Consider the following 20,109-nt stretch of genomic DNA (forward strand, 5'->3'; position numbering starts at 1 on the left):
CTTAGAGAAAAGAATTTTAGCTATTGGTAAGGACTTCTGGTATCATATTTTAACTTTATGTTTTCATTTTCATTTTGGTTTTGACACACATACAGTAGAAGTTTCCTGGTAGCGGACATCAAGATTACTTTTTTGACTGTTTAATAGCACAACTCTAAAGGTTCTCTACCAGTCCTTATAATATTTATGAGTTTGTCCTCTTCTTTGGACAAGACATTTTTAAAACCTCTGGCTACAATATTAACGTAGTTCGTTTTGACTTTGAATCCTGTACCCACTCAAAGAGTCACGTATGTCAGGATCGAGAAAAGATAATAGCAACACTTCTTTGTAGTGAATAGCAGAGATATTTCTTAAGGACAAATGGCTTTTACAGATGAAATAGTAAGCATGGATAAAAGTTTGGAAATTACAAAAACAAAGTAAAAGAAATATTCCCTAAATTCAATTGCTCAAGAAGCTTTTTATAAAGTGTAGGCAATTTCTAAGCTTCTGATTTGCTCTTAATTATGATTTTTGATTTGATATAATTTATTAATCCCTGAGGGGAAATTGTCTTGACCACCAAAACTGTGTGACCATGCTCAAATGACATCAAATGCTTTACGTATTCATTCATCAATCCTTTAGTGGGCATCTGGACAAGGCTGTCCTCAAAGCCGGCAGACTACTGTAGGTGCCAATGGGTTTCGGGCATCCCACATGATTTTCTTCCAGCTGGTTTGATCTTGTACTGTTGCCTTGACCTCCATTAGGCTGAGTAAATGTCGTTTGAGGTCCTTCTCAACTTGATGTGCCCAAGTTTTCTTAGGCGCATTTCTTTGTACCTTCCAGTTTGTGGGGGGGTTGTGTTTGGGTAGCAGTCAGTAAGGGAGTCTGTTTTTGTCTATTCTGAACACGTGACCAAGCTAGGGTAATCTTCTTTACCAAATTTCCTCTCATATACTGGGGTAGTTGGAAGTATCTGTTCCTTATCATTTCATTTCGTAGGTGGTCTTTTAGCAAGATTCCAAGAATTTTCTGCAAGCATCACATCAGGAATATTTCTATCCCATTGAGGTCTGTCTCTGAGCCATAGAGGAGGACTGGGATGATAAGTGCTCAGAAGAGTCGCATCTTAGTCCTGATTGTTATATTGTTAGATGCCTCCATCCACCCATGGTGCCATAGCAACCAAGCTGCCAAATAGGGGCACTGCATGGCTTCATTACTGTGTGGCTTAAAATGAACAAACACAAATATAAACATATGGTGTAAAGTTTGGCAATGTTCAGGGACATAATAAACAGTTTTCAAAATTGGAGCTTTTCTCAGATTTTTATGAAATTTGGGATTAGTTTAGTGAAGGGTTCTTTTAGAATTCTTTGCTTTTCTATTGTTTGGCTAATTTTTGGTCATTTTTATTGCTTGGTCTTTTCTTTATTTCAGTATTTTGTATCTTGGTTTTTGTATTACTTGGCCTTTGTGTCTTTAATGTATTTTTGTTTGTTGGCCTATCCACTTAATTATTTTGAGCAGTTTTTGATTGATTTTGATTAGGTAAATAGCCAACAAACAAATTAAGACATTATCTAGCCATTTTTCAAGCTCATCATCTTCCTTACAGTTCTATCAATCAAAATCATAACACGGATAGCTTTCCCACAATGTCTCTACCTCATTCAGTTCAAGATGAATCAGTAGCGTAGTGTGGGTGTCAGCCGCCCGGGGCGGAGGAAAATTCCGCCGCCCCCTTATTTAGGTATGGTTCAAATTTTCACAAGATATTATTATTATTTATTGTGAAATTTTGCTGCCCCCTAAAAGTGCCGCCCGAGGCGGGCCACCCCTGCTGCCCCCACTACGCTACGCCACTGAGATGAACACCACAGCTTAATATTACAGCTGTGCCAGAAATCATCAACCCCTATTAGTATCTTTAAGGCCTGTAATTTGCCTAGTTTATAGACCATACCTGGCCTATCTCCATTCTTACATTAAAAGAATCCAAAAAAAAAAAAATGATTCTGAAGCCATATCACAAAGTAAACTGAAAAATTCTTCCATCCATCCATTATCTATTATTGTAAATTTCCCCTTGGGATTAATAAAGTATCTATCTATCTATCTATCTATCTATCTATCTATCTATCTATCTATCTATCTATCTATCTATCTTATCCAACCTGCTATATCCTAAGTACAGGGTCACAGGGGTCTACTGGAGCCAATCCCAGCCAACACCGGACGGAAGGCAGGAAACAAACCCCGGGCAGGGCGCCAGCCCACCGCAGGGCGTGCACACACACACACACACACACACACACACACACACACACACTCACACACCCACACACCAGGGACAATTTAGGATTGCCAATGCACCTAACCTGCAAGCCTTTGGACTGTGGGAGGAAACCTACGCCAACACAGGGAGAACATACAAACTCCATGCAAGGAGGACCCGGAAAGTGAACCCTGGTCTCCTTACTGCGAGGCAGCAGCACTACCACTGCACCACCGTGCCGCCCCTAAAAATTCTTTATATTCCAAATCACTAATCTAATAACTGAAATTCCCAAATAAGGTAAACAAGAATTGAATGTAACACATGCCACAGAGGCGAAGGGAAATAGGATCCAAAATAACAGAACTATTCACAATATTTACAAAATACATTAATAACAGAAACACTGAACACAACCACAAATACACATACCTAATTGTAAATCAAAATCAAAGTGAAGATAATATGAAAGAGAAATGATTCTATCCTACCATTTAGGTTGATCTGTTTGTTGTTGTATCCTTAAATGCTTGAAAAGTGCTTCATGATGTGACTTGCCAATGCTGCCACCAAGATGATCACTCCTGTGAAGAACAGAATCCCCCAGACAAAAGTTTTAATCCTACTGGTCATACATACAACATGCAGCACATATGGCAGTCTACAAGTGAATGTGATGCTGCAACTTAGAATAAAAAAACACTGTCCTCCTGTCCTCTCCTCCCCGCCAGCCTGCGCTCCACTTTTAAATGTTGCACCTCAGAGTCTTCTGCCATGATCTGGTCCTACATGATTTTTCATACTACAGGCCTTGAATGTCAGGTGCTGCAGTGTTAGCACCGCCTGATGGGTTCTGAAGATTTTAAATCAAGTGGAACTGTGGTGATATGTCAGTGCACTCCTGCCGTACAGAACCAGATAGTTGTTCAATCACTTGTTGTGACAATTGAGGCAACATGCAAAAGAATACTAAAGGCAGCAGGAAAGCATTAACAACAAAAAGTGAACAATAAAAATAAAATAAAATAAATATTATGAGCGACAGTTTTAGTAAGCCAAGAGCCCATATCAGGATTCCATGTCCCACCTACTTGCTGATAACAATTTTCCACCATCTCCTTTGCACATCACTGACTCCATCTTGTTTCATAATCTTGTCACTTAGGTTACGTCTTAACAGGCTATATGACGGTGCTGCACTGTGAAAGGTGACAGTCAGGTATAACATGAAGTCAAACTGCTTGACTGAACTCTGTGTTTCTGTTTCTGCAGAACCACCTATTATCTCAGGAGGATCAAATTCACAGGACTTCACAGCTACAGTGGGACATGAAGTGGAATTCCAGTGTCGTGTCACCGGCTATCCAGTGCCTCTCATTGAGTGGACCAAGAATGGAGAGTGAGTGTGCTCTGACTGCTGATCCTTTTGAAAGGATGTGTGAATATTTAGATGTTATGAAGCAGTGGTTCTTGACAACTCCAAAATTGCCTGAGATCTGCACAAGGACATTCATACATTATCAAAGGTCATATGGGGTCAGAGCATTTCCTGGCAGCATGGGCAAGAAGTAAGAAATTATGTAAAGGATGCCAGTTTATTCCCAAGCTCACTTATGCACACAGGGCCAACTTAATGTCACCTTTTAACTTAACCTGCATGTCTTTTAAGGACATAGGAAGAAAACTGGGAGGAAAACCCATGCCCACACAGACAATGACCCGTCACAGGATCGTACTTCAGACGCCGAATCTAAAAGGCAATTGCACTGATCACTAACACTTTATTGATATCTGCATCCTGATTTTTTTTTCCCTTCAGGCCAATTCCTCCTCAAGGGAGCCCTCATGTTGTCTTTCTAGAACAGGGCCAGGTGATGAAAGTAAAATCAGCCAACCTGAAAGACCACGGCCGGTACCAATGTGTCGCCATCAACTCAGCAGGACGACAAGTCAGAGACTTCAGACTCACAATTCACTGTAAATTTCATGTATATCTATCTCTTTGTCTGTTCATCTTTTCTAATGAAGCCATATGACAATAATAATGTGAAATTTCCAAATCTTTTCAAAAAGCTCCTCCCAGTATTCACAACTCTACATCACTGACGGAGCTGTCTGTGTTACTGGGCCACTCGGCAAGTCTCTCCTGTGATGCAGAAGGCGTCCCACCTCCTCGAATCACCTGGCTAAAAGATGACCGACCTGTCATTTCTGGACAGCGAATGAGCTACAGTGAATGGGGCCGGACACTGTATATCGGAGGAGTGCGAGGGGACGATGCAGGGCGCTATACCTGTCGTGCAGTCAGTGTGGCTGGAAAAGCTGAAAGGAGCTATTTGATGAAGGTTCTTGGTAAGTTCGGTGAGGTTCTTGCTTCCTGATTTCTAAAGGCAGACTGTCAACCACTGATTGCATTGTTCTGAAGGGTATCACTGCAGGCACCCCATCTTCCAGTTATCAGAATAACTGAACTCTAAGGCATCGAACTCTGTAGTTTTAACTTAACTTGTAACATTTACTAAAGTACTTTAGGCAAATGGTTTTCTTGAGATAGACAACTCTAACTAACCTCCATGATATAAAAAATAATGCATACTGTATGACAAACTGTAAGAGAACTTTACCTGGGGCAACTGTTAAGGCAGACTCCCCGAATCCCTTAAAATACAAACTGGACTCTTGATGTTGGTTACCATGCCACGACTTCTACTACAAAATGGGTAAGGCACACAATTTCATACATTTTATTAGGTCCTCACCATATCGATGAGAACACACGCTCAAAATCTGTGTAGTCTGCATGTTTTTACTATATTTATGTGGGCTTTCATTTGCTTACACCGTTTTTCAGTGCCAGAGTAATTTCTGACAGCATTGGGCACATGATCAGAACCAACCTCATGAGTTCATCACAGGATATAGCCAGAAGCTGGACAATTTATATTTGCCACTTAGCCTGATTTTCATGTGTTTAGATCTGGAAATTATTCTACCCTGACATCCCATCCAGGGTTGATTGCTGCCTCACATCTATCGTGTTTTGAATAGTGTCTGGCCCCTGGTGACATTGCATTAGAATAAGAAGATTTAGGAAATGGATGGAAGGATGTGTTTACTGACTTCTTAATGGAAGTAGACTGAAACGCGAAAATTAACTTACTAACAAGGAATCAAGTTTCTAACCCCCAGAAATGTAAAGTAATAATTCTGTCAAGAACATACTTATTTTGTCTTAAGGGAGACTGCCTTGAAAGTGGTCATTCACACATTCACAGAATTAAACTCCATGTTTACATTTTTTAATTTTGTATCTTTTTTTTAATAGTTCCCCCAAAGATTGAGAAGCATCGGCTCACCACAGTTGGTGCGGATTCCAGAGAAATCAAGGTGCGAATCAACCACACTCTGTCTCTGACCTGCATGACTGAAAACCAACCTGAACCCAACTTGGTCTGGTTCAAGAATGGCCAGGTAAGAGCACAAGTCAAACAGAGTATGTGATAGAACATGTCCCACAGTACAGCACTGTCCTCTTGTCACCTTTTTTACATCCTTGATCTTTGGATGCTCTTTCTGTGTCTGGCTTCCCTCTACCTCACTGTGTGTTTGCAATTACAAGTATCTGGTAGTTGCCTGATCCCACTTCAGCCAAATCACACCCAAGTCTTGAACTACACCTAATAATTCTTCATATAAACGTAATTGATTTCAGTACATCTTCTTGTGTTTTCAGTCTCCCTCTTCCATGTTCTTGTTATTTACCAGTAACAGCGCACTGCACGTTACACTTGACTTGAGCATTCATAGTTTTCATTCTCTTTCTCTGTACGTTTACCATTTGTTTGCTCAGAGGTTGATGCGCTAACTGCTTCCTGAGCAGCTCTTCTTTTCTTCACCCTAGCAGCCCGCTTCTCTTCTTTCGTTGGCATCTTTTCGCGTTAAAACTGATTAAGTCAGTGTTTGTGTTGCAATTACTTCATTTTCCTTCATTTTTCACTTAAGCTGGCACTTAAATCTTCAATCTGTCTCAAGAATGATTTAAGATATGGAGAGGTAGAGAGTTGATTCTACAATACAATAAAATAAAAATAAAAAGAGGAATAACCTTGGAGGTCAATCACCACCCCGAAAGTGGATAGTAGACGTCACGTAGTATATAATTTACCAAATTTCAGGCCAATCGTTCAAACAGTTTGCGAGCGACAGGTGATTTCAAATCCTGGACAAACAAACGAACAGCCACGGTAGCATATTATATAAGAAGACTAGCAAAATACCCGCGCTTCGCAGCGGCGAAGTACTGCCTTCATATTGTTATTAAGAAGAAAAGTAAACACTGTTAAACTGAGGGAAAATATACAAATAATTATTTGTTAAGGATCTCTTTGTATACCACGTTGTCAGTTCGGCCCTCCGGTTGTAATATGACCAAGCTGTGCGCTGAGCTTACTCTTGAGCATGCAATGTATAGTAGGCCATGTGAAAAGCAATTTTGCTTCAATTCAATACTAACCTTTTGTAGGGTCTGTCCCTGAGACTTATTAATTGTCATTGCGAAGCAAAGCCTTACTGGAAATTGGAGGCGTTTGAATTGAAATGGTTAACTTCGATAAACCATCTCAAATGGGTCAATCAATCAAAGTTAAGAGGTAGGCTTTTGTGAATTATTTTTGTTCTGTTCTTATATTTCTTATTTGTTTGTAGATTCTGAAGAGTGATAATCGGACTCATATTGAAAATGGAGGCCAGCTACTAAGAATTCAAAACTCCCAACTATCCGATGAAGGACAGTACACCTGTGTGGCATCAAATGAGGCTGGAGAAGACAAGAAGGACTTTGTTGTCTATGTTCAAGGTTAGCCCTATACTCTACCCTTCTTATAGGATAGACTGAAATGGCTTTTTTGAACCTTCTATACAGTATCAAAAAAAAAGATCTTTGCATGTAAGAAAGTAAGTGTTGTTTTTCCTCACAGCTGCATGCCCACTCTGTAGCATGGTTGGCAGAAACGCATTGTCTGCCAATACAAATGGGAAAATTTTTTTTGGCATGAGCTGTAGAATCCAGAGATTGAGACAAACGTTAAGGGATACTTGGTGAGGACTTTGCTTTTAAAAACACAGATTTGTTCATTGTCATTAGCGATTTTCTTCCCTGCAAAGAGTTCAGCTTTTAAAATGTCATAATTATCTAACATGAAGCCTGTCATTACCACTATTTATAAGCAAAATGTGCTCCGGTCTTCTTGAAATGTTATGCACATTTAAACTGATATCAGAATGGGCATTTTCTAAAGTGGTGAAATCTCTTTGGAGACATTTTCCTTTGTTTTCTTTAACCTGATTGCCATTTTCTCTAGCTTAGTATTTAGCAGTAAGACGGTTTCCTGTATTACAGTGCCACCAGTGTTCCATCGTGTGAATGGTGGCCCAGCTGCCTGGGAGACAAATGTGCGGGAGATGGCAGGAGAAGAGAAAACAGAACTTGTGGAGGTGGTGCTCAGCCACCCTGTCTCATTGTCCTGTGAGAGCAATGCCATCCCTCTGCCCCAAATCAGCTGGTACCACAATGGCAAGGAGCTGTCCAACAGTGACGGAGTGGTCCTTCTCCCAGGTGACTATAACAAAAGGCCCCGTTTTAGAATTTACGGGGAGCAAAAGCTGAATGTCTGAAAATGGTGACACCATTCTAACACCATTCCAAACCATACAAATTTAATTGCATGTGTTTAAAGGAAGCTACCAGGCTGAACTATCAGACTCACACATATCTCTCGAGGTTAGAAAATGGTGGTGATTTTTAAAAATTTGAGCATGCAGTCCTTTTAAAGATAACACAGCACTGCTGCCTTACAGATCTGCTGCCCGGGTTTGAATCCTGGCCCAGTTACTGACTGTGTGGCATTTGTTTATTTTCTAATGCAGCGTTTCTCAACCTTTAAGTATTTGCGACCCGAGTTTTCATAACAGTTGTAATCGCTCCCCCCTAACATTTTTTTGAAAGGAGCCCACTAATATCAATTTGTTCTTTTATAATTAATGATATATCATGGACTGCGGTGGGTTGGCACCCTGCCCAGGATTGGTTCCCTGCCTTGTGCCCTGTGTTGGCTGGGATTGGCTCCAGCAGACCCCCGTGACCCTGTGTTTGGATTCAGCGGGTTAGAAAATGGATGGATGGATGGATGGATGGATATATCACAGATGCATATTTTATTATATCTACTTAACTTTTATCGACATTTATGTAACTCTATATTTATTTTTCTAGTATCAGAATGTAGTTTAAGTTAATTTGTTTTGGTTTCAATAGATGTATTTTTCATATTTTTGATTCTTGTTTTCTTTTTTTCACATCTTCGCGCCCCCCTTTTTTTTTTACTTCGCGCCCCCCTAGGGGGGCCCATCCCACAGATGGAGAACCACTGTTCTAATGTGATTCCCAGGCTGCCCAAAGCTGGTGTACTTCTCTTGAACCCACAACATCACTACTCATGTATCGAGGATGGACTGGGCAATGAGGACTCATACAGGAATGGATGGTGCAAATGTGCTTATACTCATAAAACAAAAAGCATCTAGCAATAAATAAAATGTAGTGCAGTCCTTCATTGAATAAATACATAATCTCAATAAAAAGAATGTTCTAGTGGAGGTTAAAATAAATAAATAAATAAATTTATACACAGGCAGGATCCATCCTTAAAAATGAGTACAAGCCTCTGTGCTTCCTTCTAAAACTTTTGGTCTCCTCAGCGAGATGAGATGTCCTCCAGCTGACGCAGTCAACCCTTAAACTATCTCGAGTTCTTGCCGTCATCCCTCAGCATCTGCAGGAACCCCCAAGAGCCTTGTTCCTTTCTCCCACAGCCGTCCATTGGCATCAGGGCAGGATTTATATGAAAAGAGGCCCTAGGCTATTCCACTTATGAGGCCCTTTCACCTTCCATTTTTAAGTTTGTAAATTACATGAGAGTTAATAAAATTTTGCTAACAATTTGAATGTAGGCCCCTCTTGATCTTGAGGCCCTAGGCTGAAGCCTAGTTAGCCTATAGGAAAATCCGGCCCTGATTGGCATCCACAGCAATCTCTCAGAAAGGTTGATCGCTCAGGCACTCAGCAGGAACAACCCTTTCCCATCAGTGCTATCTGCTGTCTCCACCTTTGGCAACATTCCCAACTTCCCTTATTCTCCCTCTAGCAGAACCAGCCTAGCCATGATCCTGACTCTCACTTCTCTTCCTTTCTTTTCCATTCCTGTTCTTTCCTTTAACCTCCCAGTCTTTCTTTCTGTTCTTCTTTTCTGATCTCTCCTGTATGCTGCTTGGTTGCCTTAATTTCAAACTCCAGAGCAATAATGAGGAAATAAGCCAAACTGTGCTTCTGCATGTGAATGCGCTCTCTGCCAGTTCCCTCATCAACACTAGGTGCACATAAGTCCATGTTGACCCAGAGTGCACTGTGTTAATTTAAAAACTCGCACACTGCCACGGACGACTAAATGGGCATTTATCATATCCATTAATCTGTAATGGGGGTTTTCTCTGGTTATGCCTCCCACATCCCAGAGATATGCATATTGGATTTAATGACACTAAAGTGGCCTAGTGGAGCCATAATTAGCACTGCTGCCTCATGTCCTGGGTTCAAATCGTACGACTGCTCATTGCCTGTGCAGAGTTTGCACCTTCCCCATCTCTCTGTATGTTTTTCTCTGGGTCCTCGGATTTTTTTCTTAACATCCCCTCTGTTGTGATTGGGGACTCTAAATTGGCCTCATGTGCGTATATACATGAGTTAACCCTGAGATGGCTGTTTCCTGGATGAAGCAGGTCTGGGAGTGTTGTGTTATATTAGGTGACGCATGCAGTATGTGAGTGGCAGTGTCCGGCTGCTAGTGCTGGGTTCAATACCAATTTCTTATTTGAGTGTCCAATACAGAACATATAAAAAACACCAGTTTATAAACACTGACATAGGCCAATCACAGTCTCAAATATTGTTTCAGACTGATTAATCTTTACTTTATAAAGTATTTTTCACAAAGAGCCCCTTCACAAAATATAACATTGTGCCTGTAGAATGTTCGTTTGTATCTTTTTATACCTCTCAAATCCATTACTTAAGACACAAGATTTTCCAGTCTGGTCTCTGCTTCACTCCAGTTACTTTAATCCATACATATCAGTCAGTCATTGTCCAACCTGCTATATCCTAACTACAGGGTCACGGGGGTCTGCTGGAGCCAATCCCAGCCAGGAACAAACCCTGGGCAGGGCGCCATGATATGTTATGTCATGCTGTGGTAAATTATGCCTTTCAAATTTAAAGTGCACTCAGAATAAGGTTTTCGGCCTTTATGTTATTATAAGATAATCCATATTATATGAAGCCAACAAATAGAATTCTTACTTTGATCAATTAAGAAATAAGGCTTACAAAAATGTCAGTCATTTTCCAACCTGCCATATCCTAACACAGGGTCACGGGGGTCTGCTGGAGCCAATCCCAGCCAACTCAGGGAGCAAGGTAGGAACAAATCCCAGGCAGGGTGCCAGCCCACCACAGGGCACACACACCAAGCATACACTAGGGACAATTTAGGATCACCAATGCACCTAGCCTGCAACATCTTTGGAGTACCTGGAGGAAACCCACACAGATATGGGGAGAACATGCAAACGCCACACAGGGAGGACCCGAGAAGCGAACCCGGGTCTCCTTACTGCGAGGCAGCAGTGCTACCACTGATAGATAGATAGATAGATAGATAGATAGATAGATAGATAGATAGATAGATAGATAGATAGATAGATAGATAGATAGATAGATAGATAGATAGATAGATAGATAGATAGATAGATAGATACTTTATTAATCCCAATGGGAAATTCACATTCTTCAGCAGCAGCATACTGATACAATAAATAATATTAAAGAATGATAATAATGCAGGTGAAAAAACAAACAATAACTTTGTATAATGTTAAATATTAATGTTTACCCCCCCAGGTGGAATTAAAGAGTCGCATAGTTTGGGGGAGGAATGATCTCCTCAATCTGTCAGTGGAGCAGGACAGTGACAGCAGTCTGTCGCTGAAGCTGCTCTTCTGTCTGGAGATGATCCTGTTCAGTGGATGCAGTGGATTCTCCATAATTGATAGAAGCCTGCTGAGCGCCCTTTGCTCTACCACAGATGTTAAACTGTCCAGCTCCATGCCAACAATAGAGCCTGCCTTCCTCACCAGTTTGTCCAGGTGTGAGGCGTCTTTCCTTTTAATGTTGCCTCCCCAGCACACCACTGCGTAGAAGAGGGCGCTCGCCACAACTGTCTGATAGAACATCTGCAGCATCTTATTGCAGATGTTGAAGGACGCCAGCCTTCTAAGGAAGTATAACCGGCTCTGTCCTTTCTTGCACAGTGCATCAGTATTGGCAGTCCAGTCTAATTTATCATCCAGCTGCACTCCCAGATATTTATAGGTCTGCACCATCTGCACACAGTCACCTTTGATGATCACTGGGTCTATGAGGGGTCTGGGCCTCCTAAAATCCACCACGAGCTCCTTGGTTTTGCTGGTGTTCAGTTGTAGGTGGTTTGAGTCGCACCATTTAACAAAGTCCTTGATTAGGTTCCTATACTCCTCCTCCAGCCCATTCCTGATACAGCCCACAATAGCAGTGTCATCAGCGAACTTTTGCACATGGCAGGACTCCGAGTTGTATTGGAAGTCCGATGTATATAGGCTGAACAGGACCGGAGAAAGTACAGTCCCTTGTGGCGCTCCTGTGTTGCTGACCACAATGTCAGACGTGCAGTTCCCAAGACGCACATACTGAGGTCTGTCTTTAAGATAGTCCACGATCCATGCCACTAGGTATGAATCTAATCCCATCTCTGTCAGCTTGTCCCTAAGGAGCATACATATCAATACATATCAATTACTGGCAGAATTATTTTCAAGATGAATTTGGGTCCACTGTCACAATCATGCCATCACCCTACTGTACAAGTATAACATATTTACAGTCCTAGTCCTTTTCTTGTTTGTTTTCCTCTGCCCTTGTTCCTTTCTTGTTTCGTGATGCCTTAGTGTCCTTGCAATGAATTTCACACACTTTCTCATACTGTCTCGAGATTCTTCCTACCGCACTGCATGTAGTAATGTTGTATTTCAGAAGTCACCCAATATCAAAAGACCTCACTTGTGTGTAACTGTTCAGGAAGAATGGCTTCAAAAGACCCATGACCCTTCCCTATAATGTATGCCACCTCACACACTGTCACTCTTCGATTTTTCCATTACTATTTGCTCTAATATTTTCTTCTGTGAATACCTTCACCCCAGAGACAAACTTTATATATTCAGTTAGATGATTTACTACAACAAAAAAAAGAATTACCAAAAAAGAGCAAAATGATTCTGAAGCTATTTAGCCGATTACTCACATTTTAATTTTGGATGGCTTCAGTCTCAGCCATCACCTCAACATGAGTACAATAAAAGGAAACACAAAATAACAACACAGATGAAAAAAATATTCTTAAAGCTGCTAAATCCAATTCAGGGTCTTATGGTACAGAAGCCTATTTATGTAGCCTCGAGGACATGGCAGGAACCAACCCTAGAGAAGATGGTGGTCATTTTTAAACAAATAGTACTTTTTGATTTGCTTAGTCCAATTCAAAATTGTGGGGTGCCAGAGTCTATCACAGCAGCATCCAGCACAAGGCAGGAACAAACCCAGCACAGGATGGCATTCACTTCCAAAAGTATTACCTAACATTCTCAAACATGTTAATTCAGTGTCACAGGGCTCTTAGCAGAACAGAGGTGAAGCTCTTCTCTGGTTGGGGCTATACTTTGAGGAGTCTAGCAGTCTTTTTTTTCTCAATCTGAGATTCATATATGAGTGTGTGAAGGTCTTAAATCCCTCCATCTTATTTTATGTATAGTGTTATCAGCAGATCATTTCAGCACTCGTTGAGAACAGAATCCAACTGTCAGGCATTCATCCCACCTTAGAAAAAAAAAAAGCCGCCATCCTACAGGGAAAATGTCTGAACAGGTAACTTCTGCCTGGATAAGTGTCCCTATGACCAGAACAAGAAAAATCAATTAATCAACAGAACAGAAAAAAATCTGTTAAGTTCACGTGTCACTCTTTTTGAGTGCAGAATCTGCTCATCCAACACAACATTGGTCCACTATATCTTACATCATTGGCAAGGCTCTCTGAAGACATTCACTGGATGCCATTTAATGACTCTGTTCGTAATTTTCTGGCTTTTTAACTTTTTTAACTGTTTTTAATCTTAAAACCATTTCTCTTGTGCCAGGTGGCAGCGTTCTCCAGATCCCAGTAGTGCGAGAGGAAGATGCTGGAAGGTACACATGCCAGGCAGTGAATGAGGCTGGAGCAGATCGGATGCACTACGAGCTGGTGGTTCTTGGTAGGTGCCAGGTTCCTTGGAAGCCTAGGTTAAACAAGGATACCCACTCTTTCTTGCTTCCCATGGATGTTAATAACTTCTTTGTGCAGCTTCCATATTCTCCTGTTCTTCATGTTGGTTTCCAAAAAAGAATTCTGGTTTCCACATTCATACTGTCAGAACGTTAAGTGACTCTACATTGACTCAGCATTAGTGAATGTGGCCATATGATGGTGTAGCACCTCTCCCAGGGTAGATCAGTATTAGTGTCTGTGTTTAGATGGTGGATTGTAGTGTGATGGAATTTCAGCTCTGATATTTGGTCATCCTGAAACACCACATGCTGCTACCCTGCCTGCTTTTCTCTTTTGCCTGCAGTGCCTCCTGTCATTCAAGGGAAGACACTTCATCTTGTGGAAGAGGTGGAGGTGCTGGTCAATGGAACCTTGGAGCTGAGGTGTGAGGTCTCTGGGAATCCGAGTCCATCAGTATCCTGGCTGAAGGATGGACGTGCCCTCCACAACAGCTTGCGCCATCATATCTCTGAGAAAGGGAAGATGTTAGTGGTGAGTGTACAGATCAGAAATGCTGAAATGCAGGCAGTGGTTTTCATTTCTGAAGTTTAAAAATGGGACTAACACTCTCGATCCACAGTTGTGTGGTGGTCTAGTGGTTAGCACGGCTTCCTCATGAATCCAGTGCCCTGGGTTCAAATCCTGTGTCCGAGTGATGTCGTGTGGATTTTGTATATTTCTCTGAAGTCTGCAAGGGCTTTCTTCCCACATCTCATACACATGCTAGAATATTTTGTGACAATAAACTGGCCCATACGTGTGCATGTACTGTATGTGTTCTGTCCAGGGTATTTCCGGCCTTGCACCTGATGCAGCCGGGATAGGCTCTGCTTCTCTGTGATCCAATAATGAAATAGGCAGTGTTAGAAAATGAATGGATGGAATAAAAAATAAAGATCAGGTAAGTGTGAGGCTATAGGACATTGAGATTGAGAAGAATAATGAATTGGAAGTTATTTCTGGAGCTTCTGAGCATTCATTTCTTGGTCTGATGTAATGCTGATCTGTTGCTCATCGGTTGGTCTGATCACATTCTGAAACTCCCATCAGCCAGAGAAAATGCACCAAAGGCAAAATACCACTAAGCATACCACCTCCTTCTTCCATTACTTTCCAGGTGTCCATGGTGCAGCTCAGTGACATGGCTGGATATACTTGTGTAGCAGAGAACAAAGCAGGGTCCGCAGAGAGGCTCTACCGGGTGAGCGTCCAAGGTGGGTGTCTCTGATTTCCCTTTTATTCTTATGACACTTCTTCATGGGCACATGCTCTTCTGTTGGCTTTGAAAGGGTTATTGTTAGGGTTAGAAATAAGATAGGGTTCTGAAGATTACTGGAACTTTCTATTTTATTGAGATCAAGGAACTATACGGAGAAGACTTGACAAGAAACTGTCAATTTCTCCTTTGTCAGCATTATGCATAGTAGAGGTAATATACTAATATATGGAGTATATAAAACATAACATTTAATAGGTAATATGTATGAAATACAAATCATATGAAAGATACTGTATTATATGCACTATGTAATCCATGACTCTGTAATACAAATGTGGGTTCTGGAAATGGCTGTATATGAACATCCACCTATCAATTCCAATTTCTAACATGCTTTAATTAAATATTAAAATTACTGTGCATACATAGAAACTTTCCATCACAGGGCCTACTCACACACACAGCCACACATAGTAAATTCAGAGCTGCTAATCTCTCTCCATTTTATAAAAAAATCCTGGGACGAGACGTGACTTTTTAGCCTGGGACGAGACGCGACTTTCTCAGAGAGATACTTTCAAGTCTCACGAGACGAGACTTTGTGCCAAGAGATTTAACCAGGCCTGGGGCCAGAAATAAAAGACAAAGAGTAAATGACAAAGTAGAACGTTGTAAAGAATTCAAAACGTTGGCGCGATACACATGCAGAGCAGGTTAGAGATAATGGAAGTACTAAAAATCGAAAGTCTCAAAAAATGATAGTAAAGATCACATTAGCGCAAACAAATGGAAATTATTACACGGTGAAATAACAGAACAGCAAAAAGAGATTGAATATATTGTTCAGATTTAAACTTTAAGTCGGAGACTTGTAGATTGTCTAATTCGTGTTGCCATCAGAGAAAAGTAGTGTTTCTTCCCAATGAGGAGGCGTATCCGCAAGAATTAAAAGATTTGTTGTTTGGTGAAAGTGAAATCCACATACGCGAGCGGCAGAGACACAAAGTGGCTGGTGCATAGTGCAGGCCAGTGGGTTGGCGAGCATAGCCCCCTAGTTTACCTAACACACAAGGTGACCTGGTTAAAGCACATACCATACACACACACACACACACACACACACACACACACACATAACCAGGAGAAGTTCTGTGTCATGGTTAGCGCCTCTGTCCTTTATGGCGTCCAATTCAAATGCAGTATTGTCTTTACTAATGGTTCTGTTTCTTTCTTTCAGCACCTCCAAAGATTGTGGGTGAGAGACATGACAAGATCAGTGTGATTGTGGACCACATGGCCTCACTGACATGTGATGTCCAGGCATACCCTGCTCCAGAAATTACTTGGTACCGAGATGGTAACCTCTTGGAATTTAGTTCAGACCTGCTTGTTCTCCCAGGTGGGTGCTCCTCTGCTGTGCACACTGCAATACATAAACTGTAGCTGCTATGCCACCCTGTTGTGTGATCATATAGTCTTGGCCTTTAGAAGTTATCACCATCAGCATGTAATTTATTCAGATTTATTTCTTTGGAAACCTATCAGTGAAAGGCACAAATGCTTACTTCTCTTAAAATGTTTCCAAGACACAGGGGCACTAGTTACAATGGTATTCACACTGTAATTCCATTGGAGCGATGAAAACAACATAAGATGCCTTCATTCCTACTCTAAATTGACTCTTTGATGGACTGGCACTCTATTCCTGACTAATTTCTGCCTTGAACCCAATACTGCTGATAAAGGCTCAGGCCTTACCCTGCCTAGGATTAATTGGGCTTAAAAATGTTTGAAAGGTCCTCTCTTGTAACTCCCTGGGTGTCATCTTTATATTTTCATTAGTACTTAAGCCATCTACTTAGAGAAAACCTTGTTTCTGATTACAGGAAGCTACTATATAATTCACTCTTATGACTGTGACCCACATAATCCACCTGTGCTCCAGTTTTACAAAAGCAAACAACTGAATATAGCAATGTACTGAATAAAGCAGTTTACAATGGTGTTTACTATAGAAAGGTGCTATATAATATACAATAAAAGATGCCACTTTAATCCTCTCCTGTCATTGACTGAGTCATTTAACTTGGCTGTACTCCAATTAAATAAACATACAGTATGTAATCATTTGTGATTAAGCTCTGTGCTTATAAAACTTTTAGATGGTGTCTACCAGAATACTGTAGTGCTATATAAAATAAAGCTTATCACTTTAATTGACTACCGGTGTTACACCGAGTGAGTCACCTAACCCCTCTGTGCTCAAACTAAATACTGTAGATGTGTGTAATCAATTCCTTTAGCCCTAAAATTACAGAACACCCTGGAATGGTTTTAATTATTGAAAGGTACTATATATGGTAAGTTCGTCAGTCACCTTTGTGATTGGGACATTGACTGACCAACTTAACCTACCTGTGTTCCAATTTTTAAAAAGTGAATTAAGTTATATAGTATGGTAGAGTATGTACAGTGCACTGGTGGATGGTGTTCACTACAGAAAGATGCTACACAAAATAAAAGTCTGTGGCGTATGTGCAACTAGAGTTCATTGTTATGGTTTTCATTTAGAAAGATAGAGAGAGGTTGGGAGAATGCCCTGGTTATAGCTCGTTGCCGCACCCACCGCACGATGAACCACCGAAATTGGGACCCAAGTGCAGCCGTGCAACGGGTGTCACCTCAGCACCACACTGGAACAGTGGGAGGTTTTTGATGGTGGCTGGAGTGCCAATCTTGCCACCAACCCCCAGGTTTTCCCTGTAAATTGGAGGACCTGCTTGCAGGGCTGGATGCAGGTTAACGTCATGCCCAGGATGGAGCAATTGCAGGTTAAGGGCTTTGCTCAAGGGCCCAATGGAGTAGAGTCACTTCTGGCGTTTATATGATTTGAACTGGCAACCTTTCAGTTACTGGCACAGGTGATATATAAAATAAATATAACCACTTCAGTAATCTTCTGTGACTCACTTAACTCACCTGTTCTCAGATTTAAAAAATAAAATAATATAAAAAAATGTAATATAGAAGAACATCTGTATTCACCTTTAAATGGTGGTCATTAGTTCAGATTAGTTATTTTCTATATTGTTCCCATTATTATTGCCCTGCCATTTTGCCTTTTCCTTCCTGCCCCAGTACAGCTTACCTCTCTTTTGTAACTCTGAGCTGTCATTATTGCCTTTTTCTCAGGTGGACGGGTGCTTCAGATCCCTCGTGCAAAACTCTCTGATGCGGGTGAATATATGTGCTCTGCTGAGAATTCCGCTGGACATGACAAGAAGCAGATTCATCTGAGCGTATACTGTAAGAGACACATTACCACTAGGGCAACTTTTATATGACACAGATGTCAACTTTCCTTTTTTCAGATGATTTACTCTTAGAAAACATGGAATGTCTGGCTTTCATTGACTACTATTTGGAATGTCTGAATGTAGAAATGTTAGGGTCAGATGCAGCTTATTAACTAGGCAGAGCAGGCGTTCTAGAAAAAACGAGATATCAAAGGGTTTAGGTGACTGGGGACTGAGTGGAATCAATCTTGAATTGCTCACTGGTCAGTGACAAGTTGGTCTTGAAAAGATACTTGTTAGCTTAAGAATCTGGAGCTGATCGATACTAATAAAGCACTGAAGTGTCAAACTGCAGATGCAAAATGCAGGGCCCAAGGAATGAACATTGGGACCTTGCATGTCATCTGGATGCAGACTGGACAGAGGAAATCCTCTGAAGTATTTCACACTGAGCAGCAACTGTTACAATGATCTCTCTCTTCGTTCATCTTATAAATGAGCGTTACTTTTAATACAAGGCCTTTCAACAGAGGTTGTGGCACAGTGGCTGGCACCTTGTGTACAGTACCTAGCATCCTGGGTTTATGTTGAGCTTCCCCCATGTCACAGTGTGTGTGTGTGTGTAAATGCTTTGCTCGGCCTATGATGCACTGACATGTCATCCCCAAGATGTCCCCTTCTGATTCCTAATTTGCACCTGATGTTACAAGGCTAGAATCTGGCTTGATCTGCCTTCTTGTGAACCTGAGCTGGATTAAACCAGTCTGAGAATGTTTCATTATTATTCAGAAATGATTGGCATCCTACTTTGCACTCAGTGCCAGCAGGTTTAGGTTCTGGTCCCCTCCCAAACTCTGCTATGATTTTTAGAATGTTAGGCATTTAGAAACAACTACTGTCCCCTGCAGGGCTTGTTCCTTTCCTGTGCCCATTCCTGGTGGGACAGGTTCAGATCCACTAAAATCTTTAACTGGATTAGTCAATTCTGAAAATGGCATCCAGTGTAGTTTTGACATTGTCATTGTCACTCTGATCTCCTGTGACTTCAAATGTGGTTAGGCAAATTTGAGAATGTTATAAAACATAATGTTTGGTAATGACTGCCGCCTTGTACTTGTTCTCGGTCCTGGCAGGACTGGGTCTGACATTCATAACACCGAGTTGTATTAGGTCAGTCTGAGAGGGTTATGTCAGTTGGGCTTCTGTACCCTGGTGGTAACAATGCAACCTGACCTATTCCCTACTCTTCTAAATGAGCAGTTGTGAAGTGAAGAAGAGGAGAAGGTTTTCAGGCAGGATAGGTGAACTTCAAGTACACCACATGCTGTTTTAGCCAGACATGGAAAGAGAGGCCATTTTACATTTGTAATTTGCAGTTCTGCCCTCCCGTTTCTCTCCTCAGTATCCTGTGGTGGAACTTAGTGCCACTGCTTTACTTCCAAGATGTTTTTTCTGGCCATGGAAAAGACATCTGAAATACTGGGAGCCTTGGAGTCAACAGATGGAAATATTCTGATCCAGTACAGGCTCTCCTGTAGAATGACCTGGGGTGGGGTGGGTGACTAGGATTCCAGAACTGCGTTTCACTCTTGTCATTGACTTTCTCTGTTATAACTGACCCTGGGCCCCCCAGAGGTCTGATGACTGGAGTTTTTGTTTTCCTCTCTTCCATCAACGGCCACAGTTCAACAATTAATTAATGGACAGAAATCTTTGGATTCTGTTAATGCTAATCAGTTTCAAACTACTTTGTTTTCCTATGTGTTTACAAACAAATCTGTGTCTTTATGTGTACTCATTATGTAATCAGTAATTTCTA

At 41.3% G+C, this 20,109-nt stretch overlaps 1 protein-coding gene across 1 annotated transcript in view; it reads left to right on the forward strand.

The window, feature by feature from the left end:
• The window catches only part of hmcn2 (hemicentin 2), a 224,697-nt gene that overhangs the window by 86,661 nt on the left and 117,927 nt on the right, over positions 1-20,109 (forward strand). The window contains 11 exon segments of the mRNA XM_028808536.2: positions 3,539-3,665; positions 4,086-4,243; positions 4,340-4,618; positions 5,592-5,737; positions 6,971-7,121; positions 7,665-7,880; positions 13,609-13,722; positions 14,080-14,267; positions 14,893-14,989; positions 16,232-16,393; positions 18,187-18,300. Of these exon segments, the coding sequence (XP_028664369.2) occupies positions 3,539-3,665; positions 4,086-4,243; positions 4,340-4,618; positions 5,592-5,737; positions 6,971-7,121; positions 7,665-7,880; positions 13,609-13,722; positions 14,080-14,267; positions 14,893-14,989; positions 16,232-16,393; positions 18,187-18,300 (1,752 nt within the window).

The sequence above is a fragment of the Erpetoichthys calabaricus genome, chromosome 9 (genome assembly GCF_900747795.2).
Source record: "Erpetoichthys calabaricus chromosome 9, fErpCal1.3, whole genome shotgun sequence".
Lineage (NCBI taxonomy): Eukaryota > Metazoa > Chordata > Cladistia > Polypteriformes > Polypteridae > Erpetoichthys > Erpetoichthys calabaricus.